This window comes from Myxocyprinus asiaticus, chromosome 19 (genome assembly GCF_019703515.2).
Source record: "Myxocyprinus asiaticus isolate MX2 ecotype Aquarium Trade chromosome 19, UBuf_Myxa_2, whole genome shotgun sequence".
NCBI classification, from domain to species: Eukaryota; Metazoa; Chordata; class Actinopteri; order Cypriniformes; family Catostomidae; genus Myxocyprinus; species Myxocyprinus asiaticus.
The window spans coordinates 24,084,333-24,107,820 of NC_059362.1; the positions used below are offsets into that span (position 1 = coordinate 24,084,333).

Below are 23,488 nucleotides of genomic sequence, written 5' to 3' on the forward strand. Positions count from 1 at the left end.
AAAATCTGGTAATACTTCTGGAAAACTACCAAGTGTCTGATCCATTCTTTAGCAATACCTCTACATCATCATCAGTCATACCTTCTGACCATAACGTCACTGGTGAGAAGCTGTGAAACACAGGCACTCCAGTCCCACAGGACACGGAACTTCTCACAGTCACTTTGAAGGAAGCGGAGGGTGGCCCCCATCAGGTCCCGTAGCTTCATCCGTCTGGGTCCATAATGGATGGAGGCAGCCTCTTCACTTGTGAAGAAGAGCCTCTGAAACACAGGTGGAGCACTGCTGAAGTACCTTGCTGCGAATCTGTGTGAGAAAAATTCAAACTTGGTCATGAAATATTTGTCAGGACATTTGTTCGAGGTGGTACCTCGTGAATCTGTATACCTGATGGGGCAGCATGAAAAAAATGCTAAATGCAAATAATAAAAATTTTTTTTAAATAACTATATAATTGTGTATGGTTAAGAAGGCAGAGTAGGGATATACATTTTTACAAGGGAGGAGAAAACACTTCTCAATTCCCATACAGTATATTTAGTTAATATCCAAGGTCATGCGTCTGATCGAGGGCAAATTCCAATCGAAAGTGATCATCCTTATGCCCTACTCACTCCGAAGGACAGAGCTCTTGATGTGTGCACTCTGAAGGGAGAATGGCAATACTGTATGAATGTAACCTTAGCTAACAGTTCTGTGGAAGAGCCCTTCCTGAAAAAAATGTATTTCTTACTTTTGCAGTTTGGAAAATGCCCCAAATTTGAGGGAAAATTCATTTATCACTTGGAAGAAGCTTGCCAAATAAGGCAGACACCAATCTGGACAGGTTACATGACATGCCCTCATCCGCAAAAACTAGAATAAATACTGGTTCACTTGCAATGAGTAATAAATGTGCTTTGTGCATACCACAACTGGCTTTGCGCAGTGAATTGTTGGCAAACCTACACCAATTTTCCTTTTCAGTCTACGTCATATTATTAATTTAGCATTTTGTTAGGTTTAAGCAGTTCATGGTAATACCAATACATTTCAATATTCTATTTTAAGGACTTTTTTTGTTGTTGTTATGTTACTTTTTTATGATAAATAATTTTGGTTTAGAGTCCTAAAGCAAAACCAGCTGACCTAACACCTGTGAATAGTTTTCCCCTATATATGATCATGACTCCTGAAAGATTACTTACGTTTGAGCATCTGGACTGATGTTGAGAAGTTTGCTTAGAGCCACACACAAGCGCTCATGGAGGTCATGATTTAACCTGACATCTACTTTGATCCTCTCTGCGTTCCTCTCCAACAGGTCCAGAATCAGTGGCCGTAAGTGACGTGCAATGAGAAGAGTGTATTCCTTCTGCAACAGGAGCTGAGCAAGACATTCCAGTATACACTGCCTGTCCTGCTGACTCCATATCTAAAGCAGAGCAATTCATAAGTTCACACCAGTCTAAATGGCCATGATGTCTGCAAAACTAGCCAGTGTCTCTTGTATATAAACAGTTAACAGGAATATTCAAACAATAAATGAATAGGTAATAATATAATAAATCTCAAAACTTATTTCTGATGCAAAGTGTTTCAGCAGCTGAAACCAATTGGTACATCGTGATTTAAGAATCGTTTCCCAGCTTTAGAAACGTGGGACTGTACAATGTGACATCCATGTGGTACTCTGCATATCTTAAACAGACGAAAGCCTATTTTTAAAGAACCCAGGTAAATAGAAGCGCACCATTCTCACCTGTTTTGCCAGATATTTGCTGAGATCGTTGTGACTTTTATCGATATGTCTCGAGATTGCGCCCAGAGATGTCAGGCTCAACTCCAGATTATCCATTATATCATTTGTCGTGAATATAGGGATTTCCGTCGATGTCTCTGCGGCTGGTTAATGTTTCGATATTTCAAGTATTCAGCGTGATGGGAACCATAAGACTCACAACTCGCTCGGCTGTCCAGGTTGTATCACAGCACAGTGAGCACGTTCCCGTCAGTGTTAAAATCCCTGTCCACATGTGGGTAAATGAAGAGCACTTCCGGGTCGTTTGACTGTGTCACTGAGCTCGCGCTCCCCGTGCTGAAACACATTTGATGTTTTGATAAAGGGATTTTCAGAATACACTTAAAATGTGGTCGACCCTTTTATCCGATTTTATATGCCGTTTAAGTTTGCACTACCTAGTTGTATTAAATTGTAATTCTACGTGAAAAAGAAGCTGAATTTGACCATATTTACCATAGTTGTTACCATAATTTCACCATAGTACTGTGTAGTGCTGTTTTGGTAGCATTTATTTATTTTAGGCATAAATAATATTGCAATTTGCCTGTAGTTTAAAACATGGGAAATTACACTAGCTCAGCTCTCTCAGATAGTGCGCTATAAAATATAGCTTTGCAATCTGTATAAATATTTATCTACTATAACTTGAATTAAATTAATAAACTGACAATATCTATGACCATAAATGATTGAGACATGCTTCCCAAAGCGTTCGAATCCATTAATTAAAGGAGTAATTAGCCAAATAATTAACTGGGCCTATAACTTATAACGATGCTATTATTATACACATGACTAAACTCATATGATTCAGTAAACTAGTGGTGTATTGTTTTATTACCCCGTTAAACCCCGGAACAAATGACATCCTTTTAGAAGAGGAGAGACCGCGGGAAAATGAGGTAACTTCCTGTTTTGCGAATGTACGAGGATGGCGCCGAGCTGGTGGAAATATGCTTCAAGAAATGTTTAAATCGTTGTCTATAAGCAAATAGAATATTCATATGTCCTTACAAATGACATTATACGTGCGTGACAGCATGGATGTGAGATCCTGAACTTCGATCTATAGTTTTTGGATCATCTTTCGCCTGTTGTCGCTTGCTTGCTACCACAGAAACGGGTATTGTTCACGAGAAGTATACTTGTTTTTAATATATTTTACTTTGGACACTTGTAATGATATGTGTTTTTGCTCTTTTTACGTCATCGGAGTTTGGTATCTTTATAGTTGCAAGTGTAGTTTGTGCAAAAATTATATTGGGAATTGAAGGATGATTTATTATTTTTCTTGCTCAATAGTAGTCATATTGAGGTCTTTTGTTCCTTAGTATTATGTTCCATTGAGATGATTTCAGTGCACCTTTTCTTCAGTATATGATAGAGGAAGTGGTGTAGATGAACTGACACATTTGCTATTACTGTTGCTGCCACTGCTGCTATTATTACCAACGTCTTTTGCTATTGTCTGTTTTTTAAAAAGCTGACTGAAAAATGGAGGATCATTTAATGGATGAACTCTATGGTGATCTGGATGACAAACCATCTGGTAAGATACATTTTCCATATGTATATGATTTGATCTTGATAACATTATTTCTTTTTTTTTTTTATTTCTATTCCAATTTGTAATTTAGTTTATCAGGTTCATTTCCTCACCTCTGAAAACATAATGTTCATGTTTAGGTCAGCTGTGTATGTTGGAATTGTTGTTGCAGTATGGCTGTATCAGTGTTTGTGTTTGATACAGGTACTTATGTACAACATGATGAGGACTCAATGGACATATACTCTGGGTTGGAGAACAGCCCTAAGAGTTATGGGCACAGAGGTGAGTTTCATTAATGTATTATGGCAATTATGACCCTGTAGCCTGAAGGTAAATGTATAACATTTCATACAGACTTTATATATTTGTTGATAAGCACTGGTTTATAGGATAGGATGCATTCACATTTCCAGTCGCATGTTAACAAAAGCCCAGAACCAAATGATCAGTCAATGTGTTTGTTGTTGTGTTTCTGCATGCTGTTCCTAGTTTTAGTGTTAGTGATTATTCCTCATGATTATATATTTATTGCATTTATATTAACACCAGTTTCACCAAGTCTTTGGCTTTCATATTTTGGGGGGGGGGGTCTTTAGATATTATGTACATTAGTATGAGTGACTCTTGTGCTTGTGACTGATGTGCTGCAATGTATTTTAAGGTAGAGCCTCCTATCAGAAAAATAGGATGATTAAACTCTTTAGATTGTAATAACCGATGTATTCATGTTTGTTTTTATTAGGTAAAGTCAATCCTTTTCTTTCCCCATGTACAATGGAATCAATGGATATGTATGAAGAAATCATCAGGGAAGAACAAGAAGAAAAGGAGGCAACGTACAGTGAGGTCGGTATGATGATGATTAAACTTTATTATCCCGAAGGAAATTTGTCTTGGACATACACTGCATTGTTGGAAAAAACATATTACATACACATTTGTCATCCATACTCACACTCAGATTGCCACTGACAAAATCTTGCACAATACTCATACAATGTAACTTCATTCGGAATGAATTTGTACAGAATAAGATTAATATTACAAGTCTCTTACATGCTTTTAGCTAGCACTTAAAGCTTTGATGGACAAAGGGACAAAAGAGTTCTTAAAACCATTCAGTCTGCACTGGGACTCTAAAGCATCTGCCTGAGGGTAGGAACTGGTACTCTGGGTGGAGGACATGGGTGGGGTCTGAAATGATCTTCTGGGCCTGTCTGGTGATTAATATGCTGAAAATATCCTGTGGGGTGGGATGCTGCCTGACTCCCATAATTTTCATAGCTCTCAAGATGAAGCTGTACACTAAAGTTGCATAACCAGGCTGTAATTCCATAGCGAATAATGTTCTCAAATACAGCATGGTAGGAGAGAAGCAAAACTTTCTGGTGAACACCAAAAGCCCTCAATCTATGGAGAAAATCCAGTCTCTGATGTATTTTAGAGCAGACAGTGTCCACCTGAGAACTCCATCTCAGTTTATTGTCAACATGTACACCCAGATATTTGTAAGAATCAACCTGGGCTATGTTATTCCTGGGTATGAATAACCACTGGTGAGTGGTCACCAAGGCATTTGTAGTCAAATACAATCTCCTGTATTTTTTTTAACGTTAAGGTTTAGGAAGTGCTCATCACACCACTGTACAGATTTCTGGATATCGTATTTGTCTGCAGCTGTATCTATTATGTCTGGCATGAGGCCCAGGATAGCCATGTCATCAGAAAACTTTGTCTTGTATGTATTGGCCTTGCTACATGTGCATTCATTGGTGAACAGGACTGGTGAGCTCACGCACCCCTGGGGGGTGCCAGTACTGATGGGAAGAGTATTGGACAAGGTCCTGTTCACCCTGACCTGTTGAGTGATGGGTCAGAAATGAATGGTACCACTTAATGATGTATGGGTTGACCTTCATCTGCTGTAGTGTCATCAGAAGAACACGACTTTGTAAAGTTTCAAAAGCTAAACTGAAATCTACAAACAGTCTTGCATAGGCCTTAGGATTCTCTAGGTGTTTAATCACTAAGTGGACCAAGCTGTTGATTGCATCATCAGTGCCTGTTTTGTGTGTGTGTAGGCAAACTGATAAGGATCTAGTTGAGGGCCTATATCCACTTTCAGCTGCCTCACTATAAAGTTCTCCATACACTTAATTACAACTGAAGTCAAAGAAATGGGTCTGAAATCATTGTTCTCCTGTGGACACAGTTTCTTAGCAACGGGTACGATAATGACCTTTTTTCAATTTGCTGGTACAGCGTAGAGATCTAGGGACCTCTGAAATATAGGGCACCAGGCAGGTGTGAGTTCATCTGCGAATGTTCTTAATAGAAAAGCAGAGATACCGTCTGGGCCTGTGGCGTTGTTGACATTAATTTGCTTAAAGACTGTGTTGACAGATTTAGGCTCTATCACAATCCTATCTGCATCATCCAGAACAATATTGTCCAGCACTAAGTCACATTCAACAGAGAAATCACAATTATCATACTGTTTATAGAAGAAATGTAGTTCATTTGCTTTAGCCAGTTCATCTATGACAGGTATGGATTCTTTTGCGGGTTTCAAATCGGCAGCTATTTTCATGAAGTTCCACAGTTTTTTAGAGTTCATAGTCTGAAGTTGTCCTTCTATCACCTCCCTATGGCGTTCCTTTGCGGCTCTCAATTTTTGGTTCAGGTCCTTTTCTGCAGCTCTTAATTTGTTGGTGGTTGTTGCTCTTAAATGCCTGCTTTTTCCTATTAATGCAGTCCTTTACATTCTTTGTAACATATGGTTTGTTATTGGGGTACTGCTGGGTGATATGGCAATAAAATATAATCTCGATTTTTTTCAAACTTAAGGACGATTTATGATTTTCGATTAGATTTTCCTACATTTAAACGTATTTAAAAAAAAAAAGTAACTCCAACATGATTCAAATAACATGTTCTTTATTAGAATGCAAATCAGCCTGGTTAGAATTTTTTTTTCATTATAGAAAACAAAGGTGTGTAACAGAAATGTACAAAAAAGTGCAACAGACAGAAAGTTGTAAACAGCATAAAAGTTTATTTAAAATACCAGTTCAGAAATAATAATATAAAATAAGAAAACTACAAAATACCTCAAAGCCAATTTAGGTATTTATTTTTATCTAGATCAAGTCTATCTAGAAATTAATATCTAGAAATAGTCATGTTTATCTAGAATGTATTTTTAGTATATCAATAAATTTGTATGTATAACCATGAACACCTGCAGATAAAGTCCAGATATCAGAAAAATTTCAGTGTAGCAACGCACGAAGCAAAAATCCCAGTTTAAAATAATGACGTCAGTCAGTGCTGTGAGCACGCGGCGCCATCTAGCGGTACACGCTGAGCAGAGCAGCAAAATGCAGTAATATCGCTGTTTGTCAAAATGATCACTTCGCTTCCTAAATGTTGGCTAAAAATGCAGTACATTTGAAATGCGTCACAGAACAAAGCAATAATTAGCGATCTATCTGAATCATCATGGTAAACGGGGATGTGTATGATTCTCCCATTTATAGCCTATCCATTATATAATTTGATATGAAGCGCTCATAACTGTCACTTATGTTCTAACACTTTATAATAAATGCATACATTTTTGTTGACATCTCAGTAAATGTAGCACTAGTGCTTCTTAACTTACACAGAACATAGTTATTGTTACAGTGTAAACATGCATGATGGACGAAGTCTACCTACAATCACAATGTACAATCGTACTGGAAATATTACCGGCTTTTATAGCAGTCTCCATGTTGTTAACCTATGTTTCGTTGGAGCGCGCAGTCGTGCATATTTCAACACATGTTCAGCTTATCAGATTGAGAGCGCTGTGAACATTTGTTTTTCTCTTTTATATTCAGCCATTGGTGGATTGATAGTGTATCCAACTACAGCGTCTGATAATATGTTATGCTAAACTCGATTCCACGATTTAAAAAAATAAAAAAAAATTGTGTAAAAAAACGAATATTTAATTAATCGAAAGAATCGCCCAGCTCTATATTGGGGTACACTTTTATCGACTTTTGGAACCAGTGTCGACACAGAATTTTATGTAACCTGTGGTCACTTCTGTGGCATTGTCCAGGTTCTCTTCTCTGAGGAGGGTATCCCAGTCTGTGCACAAGAAACAGCCTGATAGTACCTCTATGCTGTCATCCGTCCATACATTAACTGATTTAATTCATGGTTTGCGACTCTTTAAGGCTGTCTTGTAGGTGGGAATCAAGTGAATAGTATTGTGGTCAGAGTAAGACAGGGGTGGTTTAGCTATGGCTGTGTATGCATTAGTCACATTACCATAACACTTGTCTAAAATGCGTTTTTTCCTGGTGTCACATTTTATATACTGTGCCAGGTTTTGAAATGCCGTGCTTAAATTGCTCAAAACATCCCCTTGTCATGAGTCATAGTTTGTCGAACTTATTATTGAGTGATCTTGCATTACTCAAAATCATCGATGGCAGAGGCGGTCGGTTGGCTCTTCTCCATAGCCGCTGTCGAGCACCACCTCTCTGGTCTCTTTTCCGTATTCGCTGCCATCGTGTGGCCTTAATGATGCATTTTACCGAGAAGCGGTCCAAGATTGTTACATTCCCGTAATGCCATAGAGACAGGAGCACTTCCCTTGTATAGGAGAGTGCCTGGTTGCTACTCTGCCAAGCTGGTAACGCAGTGCAACCGATGAAAAGTCTGTACCACAGCAGTAATGGCAGTAAAAGTCCTGAAACACAAGCCATTGAGGAATACTTTGTTTACACTTATACGTAATTTATTCAAGTCTGGATCCAACAGCCAGAGTCATAAGAAGGACAACAAACCCACAAACAAAACGCAGTGCAGTGTGTCCATGTCGCCTGCAGAGCAGCGCCATCGGAAGTAATTGGCTTCAGCTGCCTGAGGGCGTTACAAATATGAATACGGTAGCTTGCACTTTGTAAATGGTTCCATAACATGCTGTTGGTTTGTGGTCAAAAAAGGAAATCCCTCATAGATTAAGAAATGGCCATAATAATTAAATTCTCTCATTGTAATGTCTGCCTTTCATTACAGTTGAAACAAAAATTTGATGAAGCACAAAACCAGGTTAAAGAATTGTTCTCAAAGTTACAGCTACTGCAGACAAAGGTTTGTTTAATTTTTAATGGTTATTCTGTCTTATTGATGCTGAATGAATACCACAAAATGTTATATTAGTTGAACAGCGCTTATGTACTTTTGTGCTTTTTTATTTGAAGAATTCAAGTTTGAACACTGAAAACACACTTCTGAAGAAGAACATCTGTTCTCTCATCAAGACGGCTAGAATGGAGATTGTACGTAAAGATGAGGAGATTAGCAGACTCAGCAATAGGTAAAACTCTAGCTCTGGTACTAAGAATGATCAGCAGATTGGCTGAAGTCTGGCTGGTGTCAATATATGTATAAAGTAAATGCTACTTTGCCTTTTTGTGTTGTCATCACAGGTTCGGTCGAGGAAGCTATGGTCAAAATTTCCGCCGATCTGAAATGGAAAGTGGTCAGACAAACTCAAGGCACTGTTTGATCAATGCTACCAGTTCTCTTTCAGAATCTAGAGAATGTGGACAAGACAAGGTTATAAAGGAAGTACATCAGCACAAGAGAAACACTGTGCCGGGTCACTGTGCTTTTCCAGCAGCAACATCAGCTGTAGCATCACAATCTTTTGAGGTACTCTTGAGGTGCCCAAGAACTGATCTTGAAAGTCCTTTGCCTTGTCAGAAAAAAAACGATTCTGCTATATCTGACAGTAAGACTGTCACTGTTCAACCAGAGCACGAGGTTGGACATGTCCATCCTAACAAAACATCGGGGAGTATAAAAGATCACACCACGTCCACAGTGACAAATGTTTCAAACTCTCATAAATCGTACAACTCTAGATCGAATGTTGCTGATACAAATTCTGACAGTGGTATTAGTAGCTTGGAGGACAATAAGAATTATTCTTCAAAACGGGTAGACAAGCCAGAAAAGTCCCAAAAACGCAAAAACCATGACAAAGAGTGTAACTCACAGGAGATGGACCTGTTGCAAAGATCTCAGAACAGAGTGGATGGCAACTTGAGCCAGTCTGGAAGAACTGAAAGACAGCTGACAAAAGATAGCTGTATGTATATTGAAAACAAGAATCAGCAACCTGAGGTTCCAGTCATTCTTAGAAGTTCCGAACGATCTAAAAGCCCTTCCTTCCAGTCGCACAAAACCTTGCCATCTGAAGTCTCTTCCCAGTCATCCAAAAGTTCAGTGAAGACTGCTGCAGATATGGAGACACAGGGTCAAGAGTACATGCATAATCAATTTCAAGACAGAACAAGCAGTGGAACAAGACAGTCTGGATGGAGGAGTACAGCTTGTGCTGTGGTGGATGATGCTAGCCATTCCCAAAACCACAAAATGGAAAAAAGAAATGCAAGTGGCCATCAAAGGAGAGAGGAGAAAAGCCAACGGGAGAGTTCCAGTGCAGAGAGGAGGAGCGCTAGAACTGAAAGATGCAGAGAGCATGAGCTAAAGAAGCAAAAAGATAGTGACAGGAGTAAAAAACATCAGGGCAACAGATGCAGTAGAGAAAGAAGCAACAGGTCAGACGGCAACAAAGAGTATAAGCGAAGGAGTGCAAAGGAGGCAGATTATAAACATAAAAGATGTAGAGAATGGAGATCTAGGAAACAAGTTGATGCCTCAGACAGTAGGCATGCTATTTCTTCTCCCAAGTGTGATTCTAAAAGAAAGGATATTTGTAAGGGAAGAGCATCAGGAAGAATCGAGGAGCCATTGTTAAACAGCAAAAAGTCTCATAGCCATGAAAATTCTAGAAAGATGGAAGATTCTATATGCCCTGTCAAAAATGCAAGTGCTGAAAAGGATTATAGTAGAGGAAAGGGTGTAGGCAAGGACAGGAAACGAAAGGAAGAGGAGCGTATGGTACAAAAGGATGGAAAATCTAAAAATGTAGCTCTTACCAAAGGTGACATAAAGAACCATTCTCCAGTAAAGCACAAAATTGTCAGAGAAGGTAAACATAGTAAGAATGTTCAGGACACACATCTTGAATCTGTTCATACACAATCACCATCAACTTTAGCGATCAGTAAGGGTCCGTGCAAATCAAATGAGGATAATAGTGCAGACAGAAAACTGACTTTCATGGAAACACTGAACCTCACCTTATCACCTCTTAAAAAGCAGAGGCCGCCCTCTGATCCTATGGAACCTACTGGAGCAACTTCTGAAGAAGCCTCGCCTGATAATAGCAGATTATCTGAGTTTGGAAAGGATTTCATTGTTATAGATCAACTAAAAAACAGCCAAAATAGCATTGAGGAGAAAGATAAGGACCCTGAGCAGACAAATGCAATTGAACAGCTTGACCTTACCAGTTCTTGCAAACAATCAGAACAAGTTGATTATCTCTTCACAGCAGTGTTCTCTGAAAAGCCCTCAGACGAAGAAACCAATATAAAGGTACAGGAAGAGAATGTCCCTGAGAGTCATGAAGCTGTGGATAAAGAACCAGCCATTTTTTCCACCTCTGAGAAGGAAATAGGCAATACAATAGACTTCAATGTATCAGACAATGGTTCCTTATCAAATTTAAACCTTGAAAGAGAATCTCCAAGTAGCATCTGTCAGAACTGCACAGAAGACTCTCCAGGAATTATAGAGAATATTGTTGTCTCTAATGCTTTGCCCACTAAAATATCAGAATTGACAGTCTTGGATAATACTCCTGATTCAATAGTTGATGATCATCAACAAAAAGTTCCTTTCTCCACTGTGTCTGAGGAGATTTCTCAGAAGAGAATCCAAAGGCATTCTCAGCCCAAGTCTCAGGATTTAATACCAGCACAAAATGGGATTTGTCTTGAGGACATGTTCACTGACAAGGCACGCAGTATTCCTGTGAGTAATTCTGGGACTACTGAGAGTTCTGTAACCATGGAAGTTTCCCTTAGCAATAATAGTGCAAATCTTGATGACCAAAGCAAAGTTATTTGTAATGTTGAAGTGGGTACTTCAAGACAATACAATGAGAAAGCAGGTGATGCATTTGAAAGTCAAAATTTTTTTGAAATATCCCAGGCATCTGAAAATATGAAAACATCTGAAATAAAGTTAAGTGATCATGACACTACAGCTCCAAGTGATACCACTGTCAGAGAGGAGGCAATGTCTTCTGTGCAAGGTGGTTCCTCAGAACCAGATTCAACAGATAAAGAGAAACAGATCTTGAAGCCATCTAGCCCTCTTGTGTTTCCCCATGATGAAGACTCCATGATGCTTACCCTGAGGAACCTCAGAGTTATTCCAGAACCAATTAGCCCTCTCACAAGCCCAGTCCGTCAGGTGAAAAATGTACAGCCTCAACGTGCTGACAAGCAACCACATGTCAAGAGTCTTAGCAAAGGTAAGTGCTTTTGTTTTTTGGACAGAGTGGAGTGTTTAATAATGCACCCAGTTCAAAATAGCACTGTATTATGAACATTTTATTAAAATGCATAGCTGGGGTACATGAATGTTCAGAATATTATTCTGAAAATTATTAATGTAATATATAAAAGATTTTTCAAGTTAATGCATATACAGCTTACTAATGTTAATTTGTCTGTTTCCCGTAAAGACCTCTCTACCACAACAAGTGGCGGTGATAAAGACAGTGTGAATATGGACATGAACAAAGAAAATGAGTCGCCTGACTCCTCTGTCACACCTACTTCCCATAAAGGGACAAAAGACGGCCTCTCAGCTAGTGGAACTGAGCAAGAAGAGCTGGAGGATGGTGAGATAGTGAGTGAGAGTGAAGAAGAGGGACCTCTGTTTATCCAGACTCCTCCAAGAGAACAGGACAAATCAACCTCAGGGACTCATCCAAGTCCCAGGATAAATGCAGGTGGGAAAAGAGTGTCCCAAAAGAAATCTAAGGTCCCTACTAAATCTGCTGAGCAAACAAAGAGCCCAATGACTGCTGCTGCTGATGGCAGTCCCACTTCAAGTAAGAGACGCTTTAAAACTGTCAGCCCACCATTAAAAGCAGCAGTCCATACCTTAGATGAATTCATGGGCATGTTAGCAACCATTCGAGTTGAGCTGAGGAAAAAGTACATGAAGCTTCACAGAAATGTCACCAAGACTGCCTTCTGCTGTATTGTGGATATGTCTCATGCCTCTTTTACAGAATTCATCGATTCTGTTGACTTGGACAAATTGGGCTGCCAGGGTAATGACATCAAAGTTAGACTTAATGAGATTATATCTTCTATCATGAGCAAGGTCACCAAGAATGGTATTGTCAATCGTATCTTTGAGCAGAGAGCTGGAGACCTCAAGCAGAAGTTGTGGACATTTGTGAATGGGCAGTTTGATTTCTTGTTCAAGGAACTGAAGGCAGCCCTTAAAAATGGGTCTGAGCCATCTGTGAATGCATGCTCATCTGAACATAAAAGTACAACTCTTAAGGGAAAAGGGTTTGAAAGTGAGGTTAAAAAAGAGCTGTTTAGCACATCTGTTCACAGGGTCAGGAAAGCTAAAGTTGACACTGGAAATTGTGGCAAAGAGGCCCCTACAAATAATCTTCCCCACAGGGGCCTTGGTAGCAGGGGTAAAAATATTAAAGCAAGCATGACAGAAGACGATCAGCCGGCAAAGATGACATTGCAACAACTTCCTAGCTCATCGTCTGAAAATTCTGCCTCTGAAAGTACCTCTGGATCTGAGAATAAAATCTCTTCCTATGTCCGTCGTCTCTCTCATAATGGATCAGCACAGGATAGGTCAGACTTTGAAATTCTCACAGAGCAGCAAGCATCAAGCTTGACCTTTAACTTGGTCTCTGACTCTCAAATGGGAGAGATATTCAAGTGCCTTTTGCAAGGGTCTGATTTGCTTGATCCCAGCATTCCAGTAGGGGACAATCAGAGCTGGCCAGTCAGTACCCCCCGAAAGGAAGGACTTCCAGGAGAGAGTTTGATTGGGATTATGACCCCCAACAAGACAACCCCATCTAAATTCATAACATCCTGGTCTTCCATTTCCCCTTACAAGTTTGCTTCTAACAGCAAAATGCTGGTAGATCCAGCAATTCTTGATGAGAGCTGCTTATTAGAAGTCCCCTCTAATTCTGAACCATCCCAGGTTCCTTTTCAATCATCTGTAATATCTCAGAGATCCTTTTCTATTTTGGCAGAAGATCTAGCTGTGTCCCTTACCATTCCCTCACCTCTGAAGTCAGATAGTCACTTGAGTTTCTTGCACCCTGGAACTGGTCAGCCATTGTCTGCCCCAAATAGTGTCCTTAGTGCCCATTACAGTGAAGATGCTCTTCTAGACGGAGAAGATGCCACAGAGCAGGACATCCACCTTTCTCTGGATACGGACAACTCCAGTTGTGGGTCGAGTCCCAGCAGAACTTGGGAGGGTTCTGATCCATGTGGTTTCCAGTTCAAACCCAATTTACCAATGCAGGCTGAGGTAATGGAGAGGTCAAATGATCATTTCATTGTGCGAATAAGACATACATCTACTACTAGCCCAATCGAATGTAATCAAAATGAAGGAAAAAGAGAGCCAGCATTAGATGAAGGTCCAGAGCCATCTTTGGAGCCTAACCTCTCTCTTACTACACATAATGACATAGGCTCTGCCTCTGGAGAGACAGACAAAAGCCCAGCCAAGGCAACTGTGTTATGTGACATTTCAGATAAAGGAATAGAAGCTCGACCTTCAAGCCGAATATCCCCATCTGAAGGTGTCTGTAATGACAGCTTGTTTGGTCTATCCAATGTGCAGCATGTTTCCAAAGAAGCATGTGTTACTGTTCTTGAGGCAAGCAGTGCAACAGAGCCTGAAACAACAGAGAAGGTGTCAGGAAATGCAAGGAGCACCACTCGGAGCCAAAGTGCACCAGAGGCTGGAACGGAGGGGGTTTCAAGGAAACGCAAGGGACATCACTCGGAGCCAAAGGCAAAGCATTCCAAAATGGAGAAATCCCAAGATAAACGGCACAAGTCCAGGCATAAAAAGAGGTCAAAATTACCCAAAGAAAAAGGCTCAAAAACTGCAGTTACTCAGGTGTCCCCTAGCAGCCTGTCAGCTAAGAATGTAATCAGGAAGAAAGGGGAAGTGGTGGTGACATGGACTAGGTGAGTTGACTGAATGTTTGCACATTGTTTCATTAAGTCTATGTACATAACTTGGTAGTTAAATCATAAAATAAACATACATTTTAAACAACTATTGGATGGTGTTTTTGAAGGGATGAAGACCGGGATATTCTCATCGAGCTGAAAATGAAAGGTGCTTCACCCAAGACTTTTGCTGTTCTTTCAAAGAAGTTAAAGAAGTCAACAGAACAGGTATGCATTGTTATTCTGTCTCATTAATATGTATTCAACTACTAATAATTGTCACAAACTAATAATTGTTGCTCTTTGACAGATTGAGGAGAGATTCACCCAGTTGATGAAGCTGTTCAAGAAGAAAGAGAAAATGATTAACTGATTTAAAAAGACAAAAAGACTCTCTAGCTAATGCACATATAGTAATAGACTATGGAAGGAAACATAAAAGTATCTGAAAATTGGATGGTAACAAATGTGTAAATGTTGACCTGTTTGAAAAAGCACTTACAATTGCAACCCACAAAAAAAAATCTGCAGTAAACAGTATAAAGTGGACTTCTTAGCACCTCTTTTTTTTTTCCTTTGGTTAACATTGTGTTCTCAGATCACCAAAATTCATAAATTACTACACCGCATACATTGATTTGGTTTGATCCTAATATTTTTTTAACCCCAAATATATTTATTAAACAGAGAACCATAAGCAGTGTGGTCTATTCTGAAATTTAACTTGCATACTCTTGGTGAAAGATATAAAGATACAGCTAGTCAAAGCAGATAAATTGGTTTATAGTGTTTTCTGTGCATAAAACCCTGTATATAACATTTTCATCTATTATATTTTGGTAAGTTTGTGATTGCACAAAGTACTGCAGTTGCTGACCATTTTTATTCAATGAAATGAGCAGCAAAAAATAAGTATTTGAAGAACATGACTTGAATTATGTTTTGTAATTACTTAAAGTTACTAAATTGTAAAAAGTTTTGCAGAGTTCAAAATGCCTTTTTTAAGACCTACCTCTGAAGAAAACAACTGCTTTTAAAATGTTGACATAAATGGTTGTAAATCTAAATGGTTTTATATCTTTTGTAATGTGAATGAGGTTGATATCAGTCACAGGTTTCTGAATATAGAGACAGAAAAAAACCTGTCAGTGTCACTTTGTTTTGTAATGGTCCAAATTTGAATTTACAGTCTTTGTTCCATCAGTCATTTTGATTTTATAACTTATGAGTAACAAGTTTTTGTTGCTTCATAGCAATTGAATGAAGGGATTGTTCCCGTGTGTGTGTGTGTGTGTGTAAAGTGGAATTAAACTGAAAGATTTTTTATGTATTAACAAACTGCAACATTTCTTTGTTTTTTCACCTTTTCCCAAAAATAGAGAAACCTTGATGTGGGAAAAGTACCTTTTTGAAACTTGTTTTGTAAATATTGTAAGTTCTGATAAACCTTTTAATTTTTTGAAATAAAGCATATTTATTTAAAGAAGGAAGTCCTTTTTGAGACACAAATTGCAATAAACCTGTTAAATATTTTTTTAAATTGCATTTACTTGTATAATTCTCAATCATCACCTTTTTTTATTTTTATTTTTTAATTGTATGAGTATTGTGTAAAATTTAAAATATGGAACTGGAAACAAATGATGCCAGACATTTTTCTATTTTTTTTATTTATTTATTTTTTTAACTAAATTCACTTTTCTTTGCCATTTTTGCAATTACAACTAACGGATCTCAAGGTATTTTATGCATAACATCAGTACCCCGCAGATTCACACAGGTGTCCAACCTGAGTAGCAAGTGTGGACATCTTTCACCAAGTTTGACAACCACAAAATGTTCAAATACTTTGTTCATTTTAATAGTATAGGAACTCAGCAAAAAAAAAGAATCGTCCTTTTTTTCAGGACACTTTATTTTAAAGATAATTTAGTAAAAATCCAAATAACTTTACAGATCTTTATTGTAAAGGGTTTAAACACTGTTTTCCATGCTTGTTCAATGAACCATAAACAATTAATGAACATGCACCTGTGGAACGGTCGTTAAGACACTTAACAGTTAACAGATGGTAGGCAATTAAGCTCACAGTTATAAAAAATTAAGATACTAAAGAGACCTTTCTACTGACTCTGAAAAACACCAAAAGAAAGATGCCCAGGGTCCCTGATCATCTGTGTGAATGTGCCTTAGGCATGCTTCATGGAGGCATGAGGACTGCAGATGTGGCCAGGGCAATAAATTGCAATGTCCATACTGTGAGACACCTAAGACAGCGCTACAGGCGGACAGGAAGGACAGCTGATCGTCCTCGCAGTGGCAGATCACATGTAACAACTCCTGCACAGGATCGGTACATCCAAATATAACACCTGCGGGACAGGTACAGAATGGCAACAACAACTGCCCGAGTTACACCAGGAACGCACAATCCCTCCATCAGTGCTCAGACTGTCTGCAATAGGCTGAGAGAGGCTGGACTGAGGGCTTGTAGGCCTGTTGTAAGGCAGGTCCTTACCAGACATCACCGGCAACAACGTTGCCTATGGGCACAAACCCACCTTCGCTGGACCAGACAGGACGAGTTGCGGTTTTGTCTCACCAGGGGTGATGGTCGGACTCGCGTTTATCGTCGAAGGAATGAGCGTTACACCAAGGTCTGTAATCCGGAGCAGGATTGATTTGGAGGTGGAGGGTCCATCATGGTCTGGGACGGTGTGTCACCGCATCATCGGACTGAGCTTGTTGTCACTGCAGGCAATCTCAACGCTGTGCGTTACAGGGAAGACATCCTCCTCCCTCATGTGGTACCCTTCCTGCAGGCTCATCCTGGCATGACCCTCCAGCATGACAATGCCACCAGCCATACTGCTCGTTCTGTGCGTGATTTCCTGCAAGACAGGAATGTCAGGGTTCTGCCTTGGCCAGCGAAGAGCCCGGATCTCAATCCCATTGAGCACGTCTGGGGCCTGTTGGATCGGAGGGTGAGGGCTAGGGCCATTCCCCCCAGAAATGTCCGGGAATTTGCAAGTGCCTTGGTGGAAGAGTGGGGTAACATCTCGCAGCAAGAACTGGCAAATCTGGTGCAGTCCATGAGGAGGAGATGCACTGCAGTACTTCATGCAGCTGATGGCCACACCAGATACTAACTGTTCCTTTTGATTTTGAACCCCCCCTTTGTTCAGGGACACATTATTCCATTTCTGTTAGTCACATGTCTGTGAAACTTGTTCAGTTCATGTCTAAGTTGTTGAATCTTTATGTTCATACAAATATTTACACATGTTAAGTTTGCTGAAAATAAAATTAGTTGAAAGTGAGAGGACGTTTCTTTTTTTTGCTGAGTTTATATTGTGCTCATATTCAAAACCTTTAAATAAACCTCTTGTGACCCACCAATTTAATTGTCCTTTACAGAAGACATTTGTTTTTAGTGAATTTTTCAGTGTATGTTAAATCCAGGGCTTTTCAGAGATACCAGATCTTTGAGGGTTTGGTGATGGCTTTCTCTCTTTGGTTTTGAAAAATGATTCACAATTCAGCAGATTTTATGGAAAGAGCAATAGCAGGAATATTGTTTTTAATCACTTAGATTTGATTCTCAGATTTTTTTCTTAAACATCTAAGGAAAACTTTAGTGAATTTCTAAAGCAGAGCATGATCTTTTTAAAATGAAGAGATACATTTCTTAATTTAAGGGAAGCACACTGGTGCATTTTGGGTAGGTTAGTATTACATGGGGTCCTGCAAATGCAACGAATCTCCAAAACATTCACAGTTCATTGACAATGCTGCATGTTCCAGGCAGTAGGCAAAGACTAAGTATTTAGGTCGCGGTCTATGACAGCTGTTAACCTTACTTCACCTCCAGCAGAGCAGATTAAACTTGTCCACACTGATGTAACCTGACTGACTTGTGTGTGCTAGTACAAAATAGATCAAATTAATTTAGTTTTTAGCAATTTCTAAAATAATATGTTAGAATTTCTGAACTCATATCTATTGCATTATAATAATTATATCAGCAACTTTAAATGCAATTTTAAGTATACTGTATATTCAGCAGATTCAACAGATTTCTTTTAAATCTAAATCAACATGGGAAAAAGTTACTGCAGCAGTAGTATAATTAAATCTGAACATTGCACTAGTGGAGTGTAATTTGTTAAAGCTGAATGGTATTCAATTGTTGAACTCAGTTAATTACATATTTATCTACTGTCTCTTGTTACATCACACTGAGATGACAGAAAAGCCACAAATAACCCTTCAAGCATTTGACTATGAAATTGGACATGACTCATTGATCATCATGTCTGGTCTAGACCCTGAGGGTATGTTCAAAATGGTATACTAGCTTACTACTTACTGAATACTGTGCAGTAGACACTGCACTGCCTGCTACATTTTGTTTTTTAAGAATTGTATGTAAAAACAGTAGGATTTATACAACGATAAACGTTTCAAACAGTTGTATACTACGTTGTTGTCATATGACCTCATAATTTTGAATGTGAGTGGCATCCAGTTATCATTTTGGAAATAGAGTTGGTTAGTTTGCATTTTAATTAAATTTTATGCTAAAAAGTTCTTTTAGCAGTCAGATCAAACGAGTCAATAAAAAGAAACAATTGCGGCTGATATTACATAGTTCGTCACGCTGTAAATGAAGGTGAAGTCGAGCGCATTACAGTGTGGGATATACTGTAGTATTGTACGCAGTGTGCGGTATTGTATACCACACATTATGACAGTAGTCATTCGGGTATTCCATTCCATACAGTATACATACTATATACTGCAGAAGTGGTTAGAGTAGTATGTTAGTATTATACTCCGAACATAGCCAATATTTTAATTGCATGCACATATTATATATTATACTCAGGTGTGAGATGATGTAGGATGTGTTCAGATTTTACAAGAGCCCATTATTATTTAGTTCAACATATATTCTTTGGTATATTTCCACACATAAATATTTGGGATTGTTGCTAACATGACCTACCCTCAGCGGTTGTGATGCAAGTTAGCCCCCTCAGGGAAGCTACTGTCCAGCCCACAGATCGATGGCAGCATTGTATGAGTTCAATGCAGAGAGAATCTGGACTTCATTCATCAAAGTGATGTTGACAGAGAAGTGCTAATTTCTCCCAATGAGGGTGAAAGGATACTGGACTTTAATGTTATCTTATTAGTAGTGATGTGTTGATGCTGAGAGTTCTCTGTGTGCACCACAAAAATGTAAGTTTTCCTTTTTATACATTAAATCAATCTAACCTTTCCTATCTAATCAGGTTTATCTTATTTACATGTAGTGATAAAAGTCACTCATGATTGAAAATACGGTGGCCAAAAAGTGTTTGGGCTCTTAAGCCATGCTTACAAATGTATGAATGTTTTTGGATTTTATAACAAAATATCAAAATCTATGATATTTATTTTAAAGAAATATAGCACAAACCCACTTTTCAAGCAAAACATGTCATAAAAGATGTTTATTTTCAAATTATAAAACAATAGCTACTGTATAGTGTACAGACAAAAAGTATGTGGACACTTTCTGTTTGTCAAACTTTGTGGAACAATTCTGTAGTTAATGTGTTGAACTACACCTTTGGTTGCTCTGCTAGGCCACCTGTGTAAACTTGAGGGGGACTGACTTCATACATCCGCTAAAAATCACTCTGAGACCAGTTGGTTAAAAGTACTGTAATTGAAAACATGGCAAAGTGAAGTTAGTTTTGAGAAAGGTCTAGCAGCATTTGTGAACCACTTGTTTTGATATTGATCTAATGTAATAAAATATGTATACAGTTTTTATGTCCTAAGGATTTATAACCCTCATTAAAACCCTTCCAGTTTTAGGCCATGTGAAAATGGGAGATTGGAACTTGTTGGGGAGCATCTTGGAGGAAGTTCACATTCACTCCACAATTGTGGGCAAAATCTGGCTTACTCTTCTTTTCATCTTTCGCATGCTTGTGCTCGGAGTCGCCGCTGAAGATGTTTGGGATGATGAGCAAAGTGAGTTTGTGTGCAACACGGAGCAACCTGGATGCAAGAATGTCTGCTATGACCAGGCGTTCCCCATATCCCTCATTCGATACTGGGTCTTACAGATCATCTTTGTCTCCTCACCATCCCTGGTGTACATGGGACATGCACTCTACCGACTCCGAGCTTTAGAGAAGGAACGCCACAAGAAGAAATCTCATTTGAAGGCAGAACTGGAGGATACGGAAGCTATTTTTGAGGAGCATAAAAGGATCGAGAAGGAGCTTAAGAGGCTGGAAGAACAGAAGAAAGTGAGGAAGGCACCTTTGAGGGGTTCCTTACTGCGCACATATGTGTTGCATATCCTTACCAGGTCAGTGGTAGAGGTGGGATTCATAGTGGGGCAGTACATGCTCTATGGTATTGGACTGACCCCGTTATACAAATGTGAGCGTGAGCCCTGCCCCAACAGCATTGATTGCTTTGTTTCCCGGCCAACAGAGAAGAATATCTTCATGATTTTCATGTTGGTCATTGCAGGGGTTTCCCTGTTCCTCAATCTCCTGGAAATATTCCATCTTGGTGTCAGAAAAATCAAGCAGAGCATATATGGCTCCAAGTATGGTGGGGATGATGACAGTATTTGCAGATCAAAGAAAAACTCCATGGTCCAACAGATGTGTGTGCTTACCAATTCCTCACCACAAAAACATATGCATTTGACACACACTTCCTTTGCAGTGGTGCCTGATGGACAGATGGAAGCTTTGCCTCTCTACATGCCAATGCTTGCCCCTCCATGTGGTCAGGAGGTGCCAAACAATGACACTCATGGATCTGACCAGCACCCCAGGCAAACCCGTCTTCCAAGCCAGCCTGAGGTTCAGGCTCTCCATCAGCTGGGTGTCACAGAATGTCGCCCCACTTTAGACAACCGTCCACAATCCTGCAGCAGTGAGGACTCTGGGCCCAAGGGCTCTGGACAGCCCCAAAATGTTAATCAGCAGCCCAGAGCCTCTCTCCGAGCTAGTCACATAGAGATACCAGCAGCCCTAAGGAACGCCCTGCGGAAACAGAGTCGGGTCAGTCAGTGTAAAGACTTCAGTGAGGAGAGTGATTCTCCAGACAGTGGGAACTACCCCACTGCGAGGAAAGCCAGCTTTATGTCACGGGGGCTCTCTGAGAGTCCACCGGGTAGTCCATCCTCCAAAAGTGGATCGGATGCAGAGGCCAAGCGTCTTGTTCAAGGGGAGAGTCCAGCTATGACACCACCCCCGGCCACTGGACGAAGAATGTCAATGGTAAGTAGAAGAATACATAACCCACTTTACATGGCTTTGGGGTACCCAACAATGTAACCATTGTGTTCAAAACACATTTTTTTTTATTGTTGGGTAAACACAGTTAAAATCTGAACAAATTAAAGCAAAACATTATAATGTATGGTGAATAGATGTAAAGTGAGACACTTTCTGATATGTGGCCAAATGGCTGAGCCCATCACACAATACCATTTTAATTGTAGATAGCTAAAGATCTCCACTACACTATAAGAGGAAATAAATACAAAACCTTAAAGGAATATTCCGGGTTCAGTGCAAGATAAGCTCAGTTGACAGCATTTGTGGCATAATGTTGTCCCTTTCTACTTTTTTCTTTAAATAAACAAAAATCTGGGTTACAGTGAGGCACTTACAATGGAAGTGAATTGGACCAATCAGTAAATGTTAAAATAGTCTCTGTTTCAAAAGTATAGCCACAATACATAAACAATATGCATGTTAGCATCATTTTAGCATGATAAAATCACTGACTATCCTTTTCTGTGTAAAATGATATCCAATTTTACAACTTCATTACAACGACGACATAACACCGTAAACCTTAAAAAAACCAAACAAACAAAAAAAACAAAACAGCTCAAATAATACACACATTTTAACAGAAGAATTAATGTATATGCTTTTATAAAACTAAGCTTCACATTTCTGCCTTTAAACCCTTGTTAAAGAAAAGGAGGGACGAGTCTAAATTATTTTTTGAGGTAATCAACATTATGCCACACAAGCTGTCGATTGAACTTAACTTGTATTGAACCTGAAATATTCCATTAAGCCAGACAGTTGATTTTAAAGATTTATTTGTAGTTTAATTATATATAAAGTAAATACAAATTATTTTACTTTTTCAGAGCATGATCCTGGAACTGTCTTCAATCATGAAAAAGTGACAATTTGGAGATCTTCGAAGAATCAACTATCTGCTAAGTGGATAGCAACGAGATGGGTTGCAATGAGATTGTGAATTCCTCTGTCTTAATTTCCATCAACAAAATTCATAATTACAGCAAAACATTTGTGTTTGACAATTAATAATGGAAACTTCTCCATGTTTATCTGACTCAAATTGTGATACTCTTAATAAATCCTAAAAAAAAACTTGGACCCACTTTATATTACTGTAGGTGACTTTAACTACTATGTACTTAAGCATGTGATACAATGTACTTATTATGTACATATGTGTTGTCCCATTGTACTTACATTTAAAGTAACTCCATTTAGTTACATCTAGTCACACTGTTAACCTTACCCCTAATCCTAAACCTAACCCTACCCCAATCCTTCTGCTAAACCTTAACCCTAACCAAAGTAGCAGTAAATGTGATTCTTGTGAGAGTTTTGCAGAACAACATGTAGTCACACAATAATTACGTTGTATTGTATGTATTTTAATATTAGTAAATAGTATTTAAAGACACCTAATATAAAGTGGGACCAACAGCATACCTCTTTACAGTGCTACTTGTCAGGAGTGCAGCGACTCAGGACCCAAATGCAGAGTTGGGGGGGGGGGGGGGTGGGGGGGGTGGAAGACATAAACAAGCCCATAGGGGAAAAAAAAAACAAAGGAAGTAATCTGGGCTGGGGAAGAAGATAAACAGGACACAGGACTGACCGGACCGAACAGGAACAAGGTAGGGGAACAGGA

The 23,488-nt window shown here is 39.1% G+C and overlaps 3 protein-coding genes across 11 annotated transcripts in view; 2 read left to right on the forward strand and 1 right to left on the reverse strand.

The window, feature by feature from the left end:
* Positions 1 to 2,007, reverse strand: part of mdn1 (midasin AAA ATPase 1) — an 82,096-nt gene extending 80,089 nt beyond the window's left edge. For all 8 annotated transcript variants that reach the window (XM_051725180.1, XM_051725185.1, XM_051725186.1 and 5 more), the window contains exons 1-3: positions 1,742 to 2,007; positions 1,188 to 1,414; positions 82 to 306 (exon numbers count right to left, since the gene is read on the reverse strand). In XM_051725180.1, the coding sequence (XP_051581140.1) occupies positions 82 to 306; positions 1,188 to 1,414; positions 1,742 to 1,837 (548 nt within the window). In that variant the 5' untranslated portion in view covers positions 1,838 to 2,007. The remainder of the gene's footprint in view (positions 1 to 81; positions 307 to 1,187; positions 1,415 to 1,741) is intronic.
* A 689-nt stretch (positions 2,008 to 2,696) lies between these two features.
* On the forward strand, positions 2,697 to 16,013 carry casp8ap2 (caspase 8 associated protein 2). Of its 2 annotated transcripts, none has more exons than XM_051725188.1 (10): positions 2,697 to 2,922; positions 3,267 to 3,332; positions 3,534 to 3,614; positions 4,075 to 4,178; positions 8,409 to 8,483; positions 8,594 to 8,709; positions 8,822 to 11,784; positions 11,998 to 14,515; positions 14,629 to 14,728; positions 14,811 to 16,013. In XM_051725188.1, exons 2-10 carry the CDS (start codon positions 3,278 to 3,280, stop codon positions 14,871 to 14,873), a joined length of 6,075 nt encoding a protein of 2,024 aa, XP_051581148.1. In that variant the 5' UTR covers positions 2,697 to 2,922; positions 3,267 to 3,277; the 3' UTR covers positions 14,874 to 16,013. The 2 variants fall into 2 exon arrangements, with proteins under 2 accessions (XP_051581148.1, XP_051581147.1); XM_051725187.1 differs by having other exon boundaries at positions 2,697 to 2,906.
* A 3,617-nt stretch (positions 16,014 to 19,630) lies between these two features.
* On the forward strand, positions 19,631 to 22,981 carry gja10b (gap junction protein alpha 10 b). The gene is made up of 3 exons (XM_051725195.1): positions 19,631 to 19,744; positions 20,363 to 21,798; positions 22,689 to 22,981. The coding sequence occupies exons 2-3, from the start codon at positions 20,380 to 20,382 to the stop codon at positions 22,725 to 22,727; spliced, it is 1,458 nt and encodes a 485-aa protein (XP_051581155.1). The 5' UTR covers positions 19,631 to 19,744; positions 20,363 to 20,379; the 3' UTR covers positions 22,728 to 22,981.
* Positions 22,982 to 23,488: the final 507 nt, after the last annotated feature.

Coding starts and splice junctions, on each gene's coding strand:
- casp8ap2 (XM_051725188.1), top strand. CDS start 3,278: ATGGAGGATCATTTAATGGATGAACTCTATGGTGATCTGGATGACAAA. Junction 14,516..14,628: donor GTGGTGGTGACATGGACTAG/GTGAGTTGACTG, acceptor GTGTTTTTGAAG/GGATGAAGACCGGGATATTC. Junction 14,729..14,810: donor TAAAGAAGTCAACAGAACAG/GTATGCATTGTT, acceptor GCTCTTTGACAG/ATTGAGGAGAGATTCACCCA.
- gja10b (XM_051725195.1), top strand. CDS start 20,380: ATGGGAGATTGGAACTTGTTGGGGAGCATCTTGGAGGAAGTTCACATT. Junction 21,799..22,688: donor CTGGACGAAGAATGTCAATG/GTAAGTAGAAGA, acceptor TTACTTTTTCAG/AGCATGATCCTGGAACTGTC.